The sequence below is a fragment of the Haemaphysalis longicornis genome, unplaced genomic scaffold (genome assembly GCF_048455015.1).
Source record: "Haemaphysalis longicornis isolate Haplotype H1 unplaced genomic scaffold, Haemaphysalis longicornis Haplotype H1 scaffold_8, whole genome shotgun sequence".
Lineage (NCBI taxonomy): Eukaryota > Metazoa > Arthropoda > Arachnida > Ixodida > Ixodidae > Haemaphysalis > Haemaphysalis longicornis.
Window position 1 is genome coordinate 58,011,895 of NW_027526445.1, and position 16,418 is coordinate 58,028,312.

At 42.4% G+C, this 16,418-nt stretch overlaps 1 protein-coding gene across 4 annotated transcripts in view; it reads left to right on the top strand.

Moving 5' to 3' along the window:
• The first annotated feature begins 633 nt into the window (after positions 1-633).
• The window catches only part of LOC144148649 (pancreatic lipase-related protein 2-like), a 171,363-nt gene continuing 155,578 nt past the window's right edge, over positions 634-16,418 (top strand). The window contains exons 1-3 of one of the 4 annotated variants that reach the window (XM_077680163.1): positions 634-738; positions 4,363-4,434; positions 13,598-13,672. In XM_077680163.1, the coding sequence (XP_077536289.1) occupies positions 13,621-13,672 (52 nt within the window). In that variant the 5' untranslated portion in view covers positions 634-738; positions 4,363-4,434; positions 13,598-13,620. Of the gene's footprint in view, positions 739-4,106; positions 4,435-13,597; positions 13,673-16,418 lie in introns of those variants that run through there. The other 3 variants (XM_077680162.1, XM_077680161.1, XM_077680164.1) reach the window with 3 other exon arrangements.

Consider the following 16,418-nt stretch of genomic DNA (forward strand, 5'->3'; position numbering starts at 1 on the left):
AAATATTTAATGGTAAGCGAATAAATATTTATACAACATATTGTTTGACTACGGCATCGCTTGATGTCTTGCGCGTTTCGTATAAAAAATGACTTGCGCATACTAATGACATAAATGATTTTAACAAGCCTACATCAACCCAACTTGTTCAACTCCTATATCAAAGCTTTTATGTGTCGTAAAGGTGACGCGAAATAAAACAAAGTCGTGGGTTAATCCTGTTTTGAGAGATATATTAACAATCCCATTTCCAGTATAAACGAGTGCGTCGAAAACAACCCACACACACATTTTTAATTTACTGTAATTGTACATGGAGGAAGAATATATGTGAAAATTCAGTTCAATCTTTTCAGGCCCATTTGTGAAATTAGGTTTAACAATTTTGCAGGCATACTCGCATCAGTTGGGGGACCAAATTGCAATTCTGAGCGCCACGCATTGTTTGAGGCATTTTACAAAGGAGCCTGACCCTTTGCCATGCCTATAGTTGTAATGTATTCTGCTGCTGAGCCCATCACGAAACCTCGATCCCTGCAACAGTGGCTGTTTTTCTGATAGCGGCGGAGAGCGGAAACACCCGTGTGTGAAGATATCAGCGCGCATAAAGATTTTCTTTGTTTCAGTTTATCGGAGCCCTCCATGACGGCGTGCTCCATAACTCGACCAATGTCGCGGGAATTACTAAAATCTACCAATCCAGGAGGCAGGAGCATTGGCGGAGATCAACTGACTAAGGTAATGACGAGCGCACAAACCATTTAGGAAGACAAACTGTGTAGTTAGGAATAAGGAATCAGGTGATATCATTTCTACTAACTCTAACTCTTGCCGCCCAGGGAGACTCATTTCAGAAAACATCACTCCTTATATGCAGGCGCATGTGCAGCGTTAGCTGCTACTACTGCATTAACTATTACCAATGTGTTTGATACGGAGCTGATGGCAAACAGCGCTATACATCATGTTACGGCACGAAGCAACCCCACCATGCCTGCACAAGGCATTTTTTTTTCGGGGGAGGGGAGCGGGGGGGGGGGGGCATGTAACATGGCTGCTATGTGCAGCGAAGCGTTTGGATATACGCTTCCCGGCAATGTGTTTTATGAAGGCTGTGATGACAAAAATCATAAGATATATCGGTGTGATGTGCAATTTAAATGGAAGGTTGTCTTTATACGACGAACAATACGACAAGTGTTCAACTAAATTAGACCGCGAAAGCATGACTACTTCTGATGGGACATTGTTGATGGGCCACTTGCTGCCACAAACCAAAATCCGGTCGAGGCCACACAGCTCGTAGGAAGAATCAGCGACATTCTATGTTTCCCGGAAAACCTCCTATTCATACAAGTACCACTTCAATTGGAGGTCGTGTTCACAGTAATTGCAGTGTAGTATGTGAGAAACACATTCGTTCTTTATCGGACATATTTGGTCATGGCAGCCTCATACCAGCACCACAGCAATGAAATAACTGTACCTAAGAGACTTATCGTTCCGGCGAAAATGCTTTCGCATGGCTCTGTGTTATATTATTTATCCTGATATTCCCACTTGAAAGATAAGATTCTCTGTTCCTCCTATGGCATTTTTGCCGAGTTTTCATCATGGATTTCACGCAGGTGGACCATTTTCCCGAAACATCCACTACAGGGATCCCTTAACTAAACCAACAGGCTGGGACTGAAACTGATGTTTGGCTGGAATCGAGTCAATTGCCGATCCTGCTGTTAAAATTCTCCATTTTGAAGCAATTTTAACATTTGGACAACTGTTTATTGCGTAACCCCCGCTCGTTTCTGTGAAGCGTTGGGGCATAAAAAGCATTCCACTATATAAATGATTTAAAAGAAATAAATTCCGGCCGCAGGGTTCTATTCATATGCGTTTATAACCCCTTAAAGTAGATTCTTCACTTTTTCTACCGTCATTCAACCAAATAATTTTGAATGCCAAGGTGGAACGGCCTCTTAACACAAGGGAATGGAGAGCAGTTCAATTCCTTTTATTACCTAACTACACCCGTGGCAAGGATGGAATGCAACACAAGACAGGCAGAATTCAACCAGAAGGGTTAAAAACAAGACGCCCCTACGGAATACATGCCTAGAGAAGATAAAACTGATTTCTCGTTTCATCGCTCGCTGAACACTTGTCAATGGTTAAGAATAAAAAAGAAACTGCTATTTATGTACAATGAGAGCAAATACTTGCCTCATCTGTGATGATAAACACCACAAATCTGGCTTCTAACCAGAACCAAAAAACTCGCTCAAAATCTAAAATTTGAAACTAAGCAGACTGTACATAAATAAAACTCTGACACCTTAGGTCATTCCAAACGCTCTGGGTGAAAAAATCCTGTACTTCACATATGTTTTTTTAGCATGCAAGCAGCGACGAATCAGCTTAAACGTCAAAACCTTAGAGTGAAGGCTATTGCTAAAACCTTCGATTGTTTTTTTTGCCCTCTAGTATTCGCCGGAAGGAATGTATCTTGGCGAGAGTGTCATTTTTTATGGCATTTTAGACCGTTTGACGCTGCCAAAACCGGAGGTATATAAATAGTTGAAAAGTACACGTGCAGTGCTGTAATCGTTTAGGTATTCCTACTCAGTGCCGCAGCCGTCTTCCGCACAGCTGGGCTTGAATGGTTGGAGGGTTTAACGCGCCCACGCAACACTGGCTATGAGGCGCGCCGTAGTGGAGTGCTCCACAATAATGTTGATCATCTGAGGATCTTGAACGTGCACCGCAGTGTCGCACAGACGGGCGTTTTTGCTTTTCGCCTCCATCAGAAAAGCGTCCGCTGCGCCCGCGAATCGAACCCATGAACTCGTGCTCAGCAGTACTACGGCTTAGCCACTGAGAAACCGCCGCGGGGGCGCGCCTGGGCTTCAAAAAACCGCCGCTGTGAGCAGTATGTATAGCCCTGCTTACAATATCCGACCTGATTATTATGATTTAGGGCACTGTAGCGCGAAGGCTACCTGTATGCTATGCATGCTTTTGCGGCCTCTTCTTCATTTTTGTGGGTTTTCGCTGCTCCTAGTTAATATCGTCGCGTCGGAGCTCTAAGTATTGCGTTCACAACTTCTGAGTAGCTTAGTTAAAGCACGTAATGTTGATGGAACTAATAGGATACTTTGAAATTCGTAAAGACCACGGCTGCTACCCAATGCGCTTCCTAGTCGCCATTTTAGGCGAATTCAGATTACAACGGCGCACATATTTTAGGACTTCGTATGTAAGGTTAACCGTTACCAGCAATTCATACTTTTTTCGGCATTGTCGACGCCTACATACATGATACAAAAACCAAAAGCGCTACATAATCACAATTTTCATTATCGAAGCGCTCCGCACATGCCGGTTTCTTCAGGGCACCACGTCTTCAACAACAAGCAGCTTGTTTTTGTTCTCATTTGCGAAATAACTATAGACCAGACAGTGGCCATTTTGGCGAAAATATTCTTTGTTTCTGTCATTTAGGTTTTTAATGTCTTGTGCGTCCACGTCCCCAAGTAAGCAGAAGTGGCCGAGCGTGTAACGCAATTATCATTTGCTCATATCTGCGCTACTAGGTAAGCGAATAATACATGCAGGGTCCTTCAACCTGTTCACAAGTTTTTTAAAGAAAGCAGCACACATTTTTATGCGAGACATTAGCATTTACCTTACCGGTATTTTGTAAAAATGTATATGAAATTTTATGACCAATTACAAAACTGTGGGCAAATAAGGTCCCTAGTTGTGCACTGGCTAGGGCACAAACATGAGGTTTTACAAAATAACCAACATGTTTCCGATAAAGGAAAGATTGGTGCCCAACAGAGGTGTCTTTTCCTAATTATGCCCCCGGAATTTGTAGTCCACACTCTGTTATGATCTACATCTGACACATTTCACATTTACACATGCTCATTGGGGACCCAATGACGTTTTCAGCTGCGTGTACATTTCAAGGGCGTATATTCCTTTCAGGAGTGACAGTTGAATAGACGCTAATGACGGCAGACTTAAACAAGTGAGCGTGTTTAAAAATAACATGGCGGTTTCTATAAAGTTCGCGTTTTACGCACAAGCGGATAGCCAAATTAAAACTTCGAAAGTCACCTTTCTGTGCGTCTCCTATAAGTGCGGAAAAACCGAGTGTTTTCTCAGAACTTTTTGAATTTGGAAAGACAGAAACGAGGCACGCGGTTCAATATTCGCGTATTTAATGTAATCGTTTTCAGTGACGTCGCAAGTATAGAAGTCACTGACAATCCTATAAAACACATTTATCCTAAAGAAAGTTCAGTATTTTGAAAAGTTTTACGTTCAGTTTTAAAAGTACCCCATTTTCCCTACAAGGTGGATGCCGTGTATGCAGTAAAGCCTATTGCTCAAAAAATACGGAAAGAGAATTGACTGAACTTTTGATAGGTAAGTAAATATAAAATCTCCTTTTATATTTGCTCAGCCGGTTGGGTTCTCTGTTAGGCTTAGATATGGCATTGAGTAGTACCACACTTCACGATATTCGGAGCCACACGTTTTTTTTTATTTATGCGGAAAAATAATTCCTGACGCTATAAGTATGTGTGCCTCACGTTGGTAATTTATTGGCACTCAATGAAGGAAAAAACTGGGTGGAGGGAAGTGAAATGCGATGCCTGTAAGCACTTTTGCGACATACACGAAGCGGGCGGCTTTCAATTTCAATATTACCCCCTAAGTTCCGCGCTGTGTAACCACCCGCTTATATTCTACATGCTAGAAGTTGAGATATCTCTTTTCTAGTCTTTATGCCACATAGCAGAGGTAGTTTTGATAATACTAATCATTTCTTCAAAACAGCCAAGGGTTTTTTCAAATGTTTTTTCTTCCTATTTGTAGATGCAAAAAGTTTGTTAGCATTCATTTATTTATTTATTCAAGCATTCATTTATTCAAGCACGTAGAGAGTTTTAAAGCAAATGCCCGCGTGTTTTTTAATATTGTTTGTTACATAAAGGACGCAATATGTAAAGCGCAATATTAACACACTCTTATTCAAAACAATCAACAAAAAGGAAAACACAGGTGCACCTCTAAAAATAAATTCTACACTTTTGAGTCTAGGACTCCTAAATCTGTTTTGCTTATATTAAAGATCCCTCTACTTATCTATTTTATAAACGCGGAATATTTGGGCTATCTTTTTATACTGGATGTGCTTTAATTTTTGCTTCTGATGTTTGCCGAAAAGAAACCCCTCGCATTGTTTGCACCCATAGCGCGGCTCGGTATTGCAAACTACTGGGGTATTTCCTTTAACCCATTGTCTAAACGATAGTTCCACAAGACAATCAGTATCCCGTTTTTGATTACGACCTGCTATTGATATGCCCACAACTTTTGACCGTTGTCTTAAATCTTCTCACTATCATGACAGCAGTTTTGAAAGGTTCCCGCTGCAAGAAGTCCCACAAAACTTCAGACTACATCTGGTTGCCCATTCTCATGTTATACCAGATGGCTATCAGGAAAGTTCAGTTCCTAATGCTACGAGGAATTTTCAATATTTTGTGATTGTTTTGGTCTGGATCCCCTACTACTCGGCTAAAGTGTCGTGGTTCGTTTGCCTCATTTTATAGCCCCAAAAACCAGAAGAGTGTACTCTTCGTTGTGGCAGCCTCAAGCCGCCTGAGCCTAGTCATGCAACACCATATGTCTAATGTGTTTCGAGCATGTACACCCTTTGCAATGATGTTTTAGGCAAATTCTAAGCCTTCTCTACAAAAAATAGCCCTCAAAAACTAAAAAAAATATTTTACGGCCCAAGAAAGTTGTTTTGTCCAACATTGCGGCGTAAAACGTTTCAGCCTCGCTTGGTATGTAACCTTGTACACAAAAGGATCTTGTGGTCTGCACGCTTTTCCTTCAGCTAGAAAATTTTGAGAAAGAATGTACGTTGAAGGAGCCTTACGAGGATGTTTTAGAAGATAAAAAAACTGTGTATCACACATGTATTCTAAGGTCATCCTAAATATTTGGCAACACGTTTATCGACTGTTCCTAAATGCACCGAAAACGCCAGCTTTTTGCGTTTCACAACCCACCCCACCTCCACACACCGTAAATGTGGAAGAAATGAGCGTGTTCTTCTTGCTACCGGGAAATAAAAGAACAGATCGTTTTATGTAAAAAGATCATTCTCAAATTATTCTGGCGTACAATATCCGCCCCTTTTTCACGTCTAAGAAACATTCAAACTGAAACCAAAAATTTATCGTACTTTACAGTGCATTTTATGTACAAGACACCAATAATCTCTTTCCACACCATGCCCGCGAAACGCACTATAATTCACTTCTGGGATGGCCTGCGATACGCATGTGCAAACAATTTGAAGGCACGAGTTCGCGAACCACCAAGAAATGGTCATGTGTGCGAAAAATTATATTGCCGTAAACGCAATAGGCCAGTACCAACAGGACAGGAAAAGAGCCCAAAGGGTATACACGTGTCAAAAACGGGTAAATTTCTCAGACGGGGGAAGCTTGATTCATCTTGCTTGTCCTGCGTCGTTGTTTTTATTACTCAATGATCTTTAGAACAAGTGTTCACCATAGTCTTAAAAGGTTGTTGTAATAAAGTCGTACGTCTTATGAGGAACATGGCTATCGTAAATTTGTGAAGACTATTCTGATTCACAGAGAGTTCTTTTTAGCTGCAAGTTGACGCCAAATCTGCCAATTCAAGTACTTTCCCTGTGGAGACAAAAAATACGGGAGTTTCCACAATGGTGAAAAGACGATGCAGCCATAAGTTCTGGTATTTTATTTATAAACCTGTAGACAGTAAGAGTCGACACCATTAACATCATCGTTCGTATTGAGTCCTGCATTATATTCTTCGAAACGAGGAGATGTGGGTAGCATTTGTGAGAGCACCTAGGAGTGGAAAGGAGTTCCAAAAAACGACGTTTCTGGAACTAGTTCCTTTTTGGGGAACATAGGAACGGCACCGTTCCATAATGGTCAGTGCAACTGTAACGGTAACTGGTAAGGTTTATAAGGGAACAGCAGGAACAGCGTTCCTTCTGTAAACGTTACATTGCGAGCATTTGGCTGTTTTTGATACCAAGGCTCAGTACAAAAATCCACAACTCTCTAGTGTGTTTCTTTTTCTATAATCTGGCCAATTTGTCCGCCCCATCGAGGAATGTGCTTCCTAGAAGGTCAAGGGCCGAAGAATAACCGCGCAGCGTGCCGCATCTTGTGCTAGCTTTCATGCCGGTTTAGCTCATACGACGGCGTTCGATGGGTGAATAGCGCCGCCACGAGAATGCTTTTCACCTTTCATAGTTCGCCTGGGGAGGCCACGATACGCGTATGGCCGGTAGAAGTGTTCCCTGCGGATCAAGGTTGTGTAAGCCCGAGCGAAGCCGCAGATCCCATGTGAAACCATCGTATCTGTATATTGGCAGGCGTAACTACCGCATTAGTGCGCGCAAGGTGCGGGTTCGTTGTTGTCGGGGGAGTTGCGTTCTCTGTGAGGTCATTCAAAGGGTCACCGGTTTTGGGTCTCGGGATGTTGTACTGCTCGAAGGTGCCGAGTACGCGCTCAGTTCGTCACGCCTCGGTCTCTCACTAATCTGGCAGGAATGGGTCGACGGGAATGCCAGGTCCTTTTGTTCTGCGGGTGTCGTGTAGGCAAAGGGCAGTAATTTTGTCATTGTTGGGCCTAATTACGTCACGCAAAGTGTGGACAATACATGATAGAGGCCGCCCGAAGGTAGACGGCCTGCGTTTAGAGTGGCGTTAGTTGGGCGGTTTCAATCTGCGTTATACTTGTACTTTGATGAATACCTGGGAGTGAGAGTAAGAGTCTGGATCACGTGATTGTTTGTGTACAAATGTTTTTTTTAACTGGCCAATCAGCGGCCTAGAGTGTGTTAGTTACCTGTTCCTGGAGGTGTGGTTTTTGTTTAATAAAACCGAAGTGTTTGGTGTTCTTGGACAGTCATAGCGAGAAGTATAAAGTCGATTTAGGGAAGCTTGAGTCTGGTCAATTGACCGAACAAGCGTGAACGAGGAGACCCTTGTGAGTTAGATATGTTTACTGAGATCATCTAAGCATTTCTATGTAATATGTGAACTTTGTATATCAGGGGCGCAGTTAAAAGTGTCTGGACTTTGTCCAGTGCTCCCTGTAAAAAATCGTCAAGGAGTGTTTCTTACGATTCGTTTAATCTCCAGATAATCTGCTGCCGGCGGTGTTAATAATGGTATAATAGACGTAGTTCGATGTAAGTTTTAATATTCTCAATTTACGTCGCCTCAGGATTATCCGACACCGTATTTCAATTTTAAGAAAATGAAATGCAACGTTTGTGTAGCGACACGTTCCAATTTTCGAAGTGGAACTGGAGCGCGTTCCTTCCGATATAAAGGTACTTGTAACGGGAATTATTTTCAGAATTGGGAAGGAACGAGAAATAAGCTTACGTTCCTGTTTTAGAGGAACGTGTACAACAGTGGGACAAATTCCCTCTCACCGCTAACATTTTTTTCGGGAGAAATCTAGAGTATCTTTTTGGAGGTTCTCCGCTTTATTCTGGGAAGATTATATAACAACTGAGATATTGAATCAAAGGCGAGAAATCAAAGCATATGAAAATTAAACTAAGTGGCTTTGAAGTTTATTGCAGCGATTCATTTGGGAGGAGGTAAGCGTAACGCAAACAGGCACAAGGTAGATATTCCAGTTGTGTGCCGGGGTGGCATACACTGTACGCCACAGAATTTAAATCAGCTGGCAGACGCCCTGTCCTCGTGCCTAAATAAGACCCTGGACTGTTTTTGAACATTTTTTATTTCACCTACAGAAAACCTACATCGCTAAAGTAAACCGGGATGTTTGGTACAAGACTGCGTTTCACAAAAGAGTACTTGCCGCAAATCGGCTTTTCCCGAAGTTTTCGTAAAACTGTTAGCCAAAAATAGCGTTAAAAGGAATAAATTACTTCGATACAGGAAGGAAATTGTTATTTTATTGGTACTAGATTCCGATCTATTGCAATATAACTATAGCGCCGATTATAGAACAAAAACGGCATATTCGATCACAACATAAGTCTATCAACCTCGTGAAAGCGCTGATAATGAAGGTGCCCGAGGGACACGTGATCTTGGTAAATACAGTTGACGCAGTCATCAGTGGTTGATACTTTGAGCAAACTAGATGTGGTTAATGTCAATTAACCTGGTGGGGTTGTAAAATTGCTGGGCAGTTTAAAATAAATATAAATTAATGAGTGCAAAGTGGTACGTTTTGTTCAGTTGAACTTGCTTGAATTCATCCGTGAATATTGAAAGCATCAGGTATTTTCTGAGTTGCACTGTTAATCCAACACTGGTAAATTGTCCTGTTCAATTATGGTGCCAGAATTAACAGGCCTTCTTGGGCCGACGGCTCATTTGCGTTTACGTTATCTTAGCTTTATTGATGACTGACAGGGTTCTAGGATTAGTTTTTCCCGTTAAATTAGGTTGGAATTACTGAAATCATTTTGCTCACACTAAACCGCAATTTACACTGCATTTGGGTATGAATGTGTTCATGACTTGTCATGAGGTACCACTGCAAGCCGGTATTCTGTTGCACATTTCCGGAAGGTAATAGAGGGACAGCGCAGCAAGGTTAACCGTAGGATTGCTGAACTGATATTGCAAAGCCTAGGAGTGGGTGTGCTTGAATTCGTCAAAACGAACTGCTGTGGCTTTGTACAAAAGGCTTGCCCATTCCGTGTTGGAGAGTTGTACCGCTTACTCTAGCTTTTGCGCATGAATTGCCGCCACCATCATGACGTAATTGCCGCATTCTAGTAAAAGAAGGCATGTTTATTTTTGATAGTTCTTAGTGTAACAAAAAATTACCAAGAAAATACCCAGCGCACGCCAGTGTGCGTCTCACCAGGATTAATTTGAACATCCTGGAAGTCGTTAATTTCCAAAATGACAACAAAAACGTCTATTTTATATTTTTGCAGCTATGAGTGGACAGCCGCAGGTAATAGATATTCAAGCAGCAGATTTTGCCGATTACTCAACTTCTTAAAGTTGGGAGAGATAATGTGTGCAGAGGAGGACCATTTACCTTGTTTTAGAATTAATGAAAACATGTAGACAACGTGCATTGTGCTCAATGAGATCGTCAGGGTAACACCTATGACAGTTTTTAGTGCATTCATAAATAGAATAAGCTGAAATTTGAAGTTACATACCTTTGCAGTTACTTTATCGCACTTTACTTACGATGTCATTATAACAACGATTAGAACGTTGACAAAGCATCGCTCGATTTTCATTCTTCTGTTGGTCGGCAGGTTGAATTTCTGCTTAAAATTGAAACAAAAATTCTACTATTCGAGATATATAATATTTCATTATTCAACATTTTACTACAAAGATCATTTATTTTTATTTCAGGCGTGCTTATAAGCTTTTCTATAAAATTGGTCGTCATAAGAAGCACTTTCGGCACACTACAGGCATCAGTGTCAGATAATGCAGTCCAACCAATACGGCTGACTCAACTAAAAAGCAGATGATTAAAACGCGCGCGCGCACCCTACGTAATTGCTTCCTGGTGCTACTTTATTCAAAACTCCGCCCGGTTCTTGTTCAAAATTTTCTGCGGGCAGCTAAGTCAGCTTACACTCTTTTAAGGCGAAAGCTTCGTGTACTTATTGCCAGATTTCTACTGATACTTGGTACTTGCGTCTATCTCCTCGTTTTCATTTCTTTGTCTTTTGGCATGAATTGCTTTCACCGTCTTCGTATCTGCTTTGCTGTGCCTGCCTCAGTGTTTGTTCATGCGTGCCCTATCGAACTCCGTCATCAAAAAACTCACACACCCAAGCTACCGCGGGCGGTACTATTCTGCAACTGTACATTTCCACTCCACGATCGTGTGAGTTTAGAAACCAGGCGCATTAGCTCTTCAAAGCTGCCATTTGCTTTCAAAATTGCCAAAGTCGAATGTGCTACAGAAAATAGCTACAGAAACAACTTTTCAAATATGTTTGGTGATTTCGCTTTTCGCTTTACTGCTTTTGTCAATTAAGCTCTTTATGGTCGTTTTTTTAGTCCTATCCCCTCTCTCCCCTCTCTTCATGATCCGTGTTACCGCTATCGTTAACCCTCCTCCTGGTGTCACGTTGTTACTATCGGGCTCAAACTGTTTCCTTCAGAAGCTTTGGTTGATGCATCTTGCAGAAGACTAGGAAGAAAACGCTGTGCAAAACAGCTCGAAACTTTTAGAAATCGTCTCCCATAATATTTACTCTCCATTGCTGGTATATTGTACAGCCAGTAATGTTTTCGTAGCAATGGTTGAACACGCGAGGCCTTATGCCAATGTATCTGTCTAGCTGACGCTAAAATAAATGTATGCTCCTGCTGAAGATGCACAGATGCATGTTAGAACCTGCAGAAGCCATGGCCGGTGAGCCACCCAAAAAAACTAACATGTCTGCAGTAATCTTATTGCGTACATACCTGCAAACTGTCGAGTGTTGGCGATAGCTAGTGCGGTCGCTGCCAATGCTTGCGTGGAAAGTGTCAGCCGCGTAAATTTGCAGCATACCTAACACTTGCTCGTCACTGGTCATGGAGAGAAAGCCACCTCAAAGTCGTTGCAAAGGGGGTCGGTTACAAGATGAATGCACAGCCACTGCACAGTACTTTCAGAGAAACGAAAACAATCTCGTTATTTCTCCTCCTAAAGTAAAAGATCCATCGGGCCGAAAATTTTCCTTCTACGGCTACCGTGAGCTGTATGACCATCATGAGCTTCAAGGGTTGAACACAGCCAAACAATATCAATTCAGAGTTGCCTCCGAGTTATCGTGTGAATCAAACACACCCAGCCCAATCATGGGGACGGCTAAGAGAAAGAAGCCCCACCCAACCATGGTGTTGACTTCGGCGGTGGGGTAGCGTCGCAGCCACGCAGTCACTTGTGCTTGAACCTACAGTACCAGAGCTTAGCAGGAAACAATGAACGAACGAAGCCCTCAGGCCGCTGTCAGTTAATGTTGGCACAGTAGCGCGGTTGCTAGTTTAGAAGAAGAGTTTGCTAGTCTGAATAATAAGTGACCAAAACTACAAGTTTTTCAGCTGCAGCCTTTTTCATACACAGTGAAAGCACGAGCGACGAGAGATAAAGCGACTTAAACGACTAAAACACAATGGTCAGTGTTCCAACATGCACATGACGCGCCGAATTGGGTCAATCACCCACGTGCAGGTATAGAAAGACAGGAGAAGGACAGGTTTTGACACATTGAACTCCTTGGCTTACTAGGTTTGCGCTTGCTCTGAGCTGCACTGGAGCAACTCAGAGGAATTCAATGCAGTAGAAAGACACAACGCCCAGAAAATCTCAGCCGCCCCGCGCCACTGTTAGAGGGCGGAGATTTGAAGGAAAGCTGGGGCCAGGACAGAGTTTTAATGGAAAGAGCGGAGTTATCATTACGCCACGGACTGCATATAGCAACTCCAATTTATATGGCACTGTGCGTGTATGTTTCTAGAGGCAGTGCATACTCAATGTGAGCGGACTCAACTGGGCAAGCGGAGAACGGCGGGAGTAACGCTCCCGATTGCGCCTTTTTTATCTAGGTGTATCGGATGCTCCGCTATCAGGACTTTGCAACTCTAGCTGCCGCAAACTCGGAAGCGAGCTATCTCGTGCATCCTGGAATAGCTTCCCAGGAGTGCCTCGCGCTTGGGGGTTGTTCATGGGGTTCGCCTAAAGCCTTCCTTAGCCAGAATTTCAGCTTTAAGGGTTTTATTAACCGATTGTTTTAGCATGGGGTCCGCACCTTCAGAAACATGTGATGTCGCGGGAAAGTTTTTAAAATTTGACATATCTTGTTTTAGCAAAGTTTTCGCACTCGCAGTGTGCGGCGCAAGGTAATTTTATTTGATAACGAAAATCTTTCGCCCTTTTGTCGCTAACCTTGTGTAATAAATGATCGACCCCGCGCTCACTCATTTTAATTCAATGGTTCTTTATGGCAGTCTACCAGGATAAATGCTTGCAGTGCAAATACCATTGCATTGCAAATACTGTATCTGGACTTGGGGCGCCACTTTGCTGTGTAACGTGTCGATGCCTCCTCTCTATATAACTGCATTAAAAGGAACAAGTTTATCTACTACACTTATTGTGCGTAAACACATCTGCGTACTTTGCCATGCAAGAAGTTGAAGACACAAAGGGTAATCTTCCAGATATATTAGGTGTTTATAATTTTACAGAATATTTAGGTGATTTGTTCGCTTGCACTTAGAGCGATTTCGTGCATTTATGGTGATGATTTATAGTTGTTATACCCTGTCTTTGCAATCGATAAACTGTTGTTCAACTCAATGCCTTGTCAGCAATACTGACGCTAGGTATTTAGTTTATTGTTATGATAGCATTGTGCATGAACTTTAAGGATAATTTGGGAAGTGAGTTAGGTTACAAGACTTGTGATGCATGTATTATTCTTCGAAACTGGCACAACGCCCCGTATTTCCGACTCACTCATTTCGCATTTTCTTTGCAGCAACAACCGGGGTCCTTTGTACAATGCAAGCCCTATGGAAGGCTTGCTTTTTGTTGCCCGTACTATTCCATAGAGGTACGTGTTCTCGAGAGAACTAGAGGTATCTATTTGTACCCAAATGTAAAAACCAGTACCTCTCATACTACTTTGTCTTTATTCTGTGCTCTACTATTCGTAGGTAACAAAATCTCTGCCAATGCAAAGAGAAAAGCGTTCATTCGTAGAAGGAGCAATACTTTAAAATAAAAACCCCTTGACGCTAACAAACAACAAATATACCGTAACATTACATACAAACACCCTAACGTTAATAAACAGCACATGCATAATAAATGTAACTCCAAAATGGTAAATACTGGTGGTGCAAGTGCGTGAAAAATCAGTTGGAAATCGTCATATTGTCGCTGGGATGCAATAGTTTAAAAAGCTTTAAAGAGCTTGACAAACCAGGTGGGCACCTACCTAGATTAGTAATTTCTGCAGGGAAACGCCATGTTTTAAGTAAAAAGTGTCCACGCTGCCTTTAAAAAATAGTTTCAATTATGTCAACTTACACGTTTTTTCCTGCTTGGTAGGTGAACTAATGGAGTTGTAGAGTTGATTTACTCTCTAGTTCCACAGTGTGGCTATAAGCAATGCATGAGTGTCGGGGTCACTGCGGTATTGCACAAAAGAGTTTTTATTTGCACTAAAGGTTAACAAGAATTAGTATTTGGATGACCAACCGATTTGAATATTACCTTATAATTAACAAACTGTCCTAGAAAGAAAACATGCGTACACAAGACAACACTTAGGAAACTGGCATGCTAGCTTTATTTCGTTAGAGGTTTGTGTATTGCACGCGTTTAATGTACTCCCTGCAATCCATTTTGCTGCTTTTGACATTTTTTGATAAAAAAGCACACGTAGTTTTTTTACACAATAAGTAAAGGCTGGTGACATCATGCCTAAGCAAGTGAAATGTAGGTGAACAGAAGACTAGTGATCAAGCCGTTCTCCGGAAAAAACAGCTATTGAGCAGTGGGAATCATAATTTCTGTACCTAGCCGAGACATACTGGTATTTATGCTGATACGATGTATGTATATTTTTCGAGTATTTCTTGCCAAGAGAATAACAGTGGTGGTGTGGTACAGTGGATAAGGCAATCGAATACCGAGTTTGATGGCGATCGTTGAATCCCTTAAGTGGCCGCGGCTATGTCATGGATAAAAACCGAAACGGCTTTATAGATTTTGGCTCATGGTGCTATAATTTTTTATAAAGCTATGAAATGGACGTCGCCTCAGTGTTCATTTAGAGCTCTGGCGTTGAATAATTCAAAATTCCATCTCCTTTGGAAACAGTACATGGTTCGTTTTCTAGCAGAATTTCTCATAACGTACTACGTCCTCTTTAATGCTATATAAATAGAACAAGTGTATGTTTTGAAACACAACTAGTGAGAGCATTCTTCTTTGCCCCGCATACATAACCACTAATTTGGCGTTCATTGCCCCTGTTTGCTTTGCGCTATAATAATCCAACTATCATACTTAATTTGTGAGAGGCCAGGAGAGTAGGTAAAAAAAATCGCTTGTGATTACCATACTCCCAAATGGGATGTTTGGGCGCACTAGCACGATGAGGCAGCACTAACTCGTGGGTTCTTTCGAAGAAGCGATGATGAGCCTCGGCGTCAGCGGTGCGAAGTGCGTCCCTAGAAATGACCGCGACCCGCGTCTTAAGCAGGGAACGCTTACCATCACCACGCACCACGCTCCATCACGTTTCCGCGAGCATCCAGCAGACGATTGTCTCCAGTGGAACGCATAGTGCTCCCTGCCCCCGCGCCGCTCACTTTGGGTAGCGCTCACGCCGCCACAGCAAACCCCCATCCCGTCACAACTTCGCGACACTTTCCTCCTCGGCGTTCTTTCAATACCTTTCATCGTTCACTGGCCATCATCCCCTTGCCATCGTTCACTCGTCCAGGATGACGACGTGGCTCAGCCAAAAGACGGCCGCCAAAAGGCTGCCCCCTGAAACGCGGAGGGGGGGGGTACTTGGCGAACAAAATATTGGCAATTGCGGCTTCGATTTCTAACGCCCTTTTAGGAATACTTTAAAAACCTCGGTAAATTCATCACAATAGAAGTATTCAAACAAAACGTTTCAAGCTGTTCCGGTCGTTCAAAAGCACAAGAGAATGGCCATATGCAACAAAACGTTTAGGTTTGCACCTTCAATACACGCACTGGTACTATCAGAGGAGTTTCCTTACAGGAAACATATACCGCACAGGTACTAACGCAGGAGTTCCTTTCTTGGGCCCATATACCACACAGTAATAGGTGCGGTATAGTGCCGTTCTTTGTAATTTTGAACCTACATCCGCTGCATTGTTAGTGACTCGATCTGTGCCCTACCAAGCAAAGTAAAACAGCGCAACAAGGCCAGGCATTTCAAACGTAGTTATTTTTTTGTACAGAGGCCAAGGGTTGCTGACCTGAATGCTGAACTTACAGCTTAATGCTACAAACACGATATGGGCTAAACTCCTGAGGTTTATGGCTTCGTTGCCTATCGCCAAGAAAAAGAGACCATTATTTTCAGCGGACTTTTTTATCAACATTTTGGCCGGCGTTGTCGGGGTGTCGTTATTGACTAACTTATATACCTCTGTTTCTATTTTTGTTACCATTTGGAAATATAGAGATCAACCCTGACCGCGATCTTGAATAATTATTTGCCTATTTGCGGAAAATTTCAATAGTCAACCTCAACTTGCCACTGACGTCGAAACTAGTAAGAAAGAACTGGTTTGTAACAAGGAAAG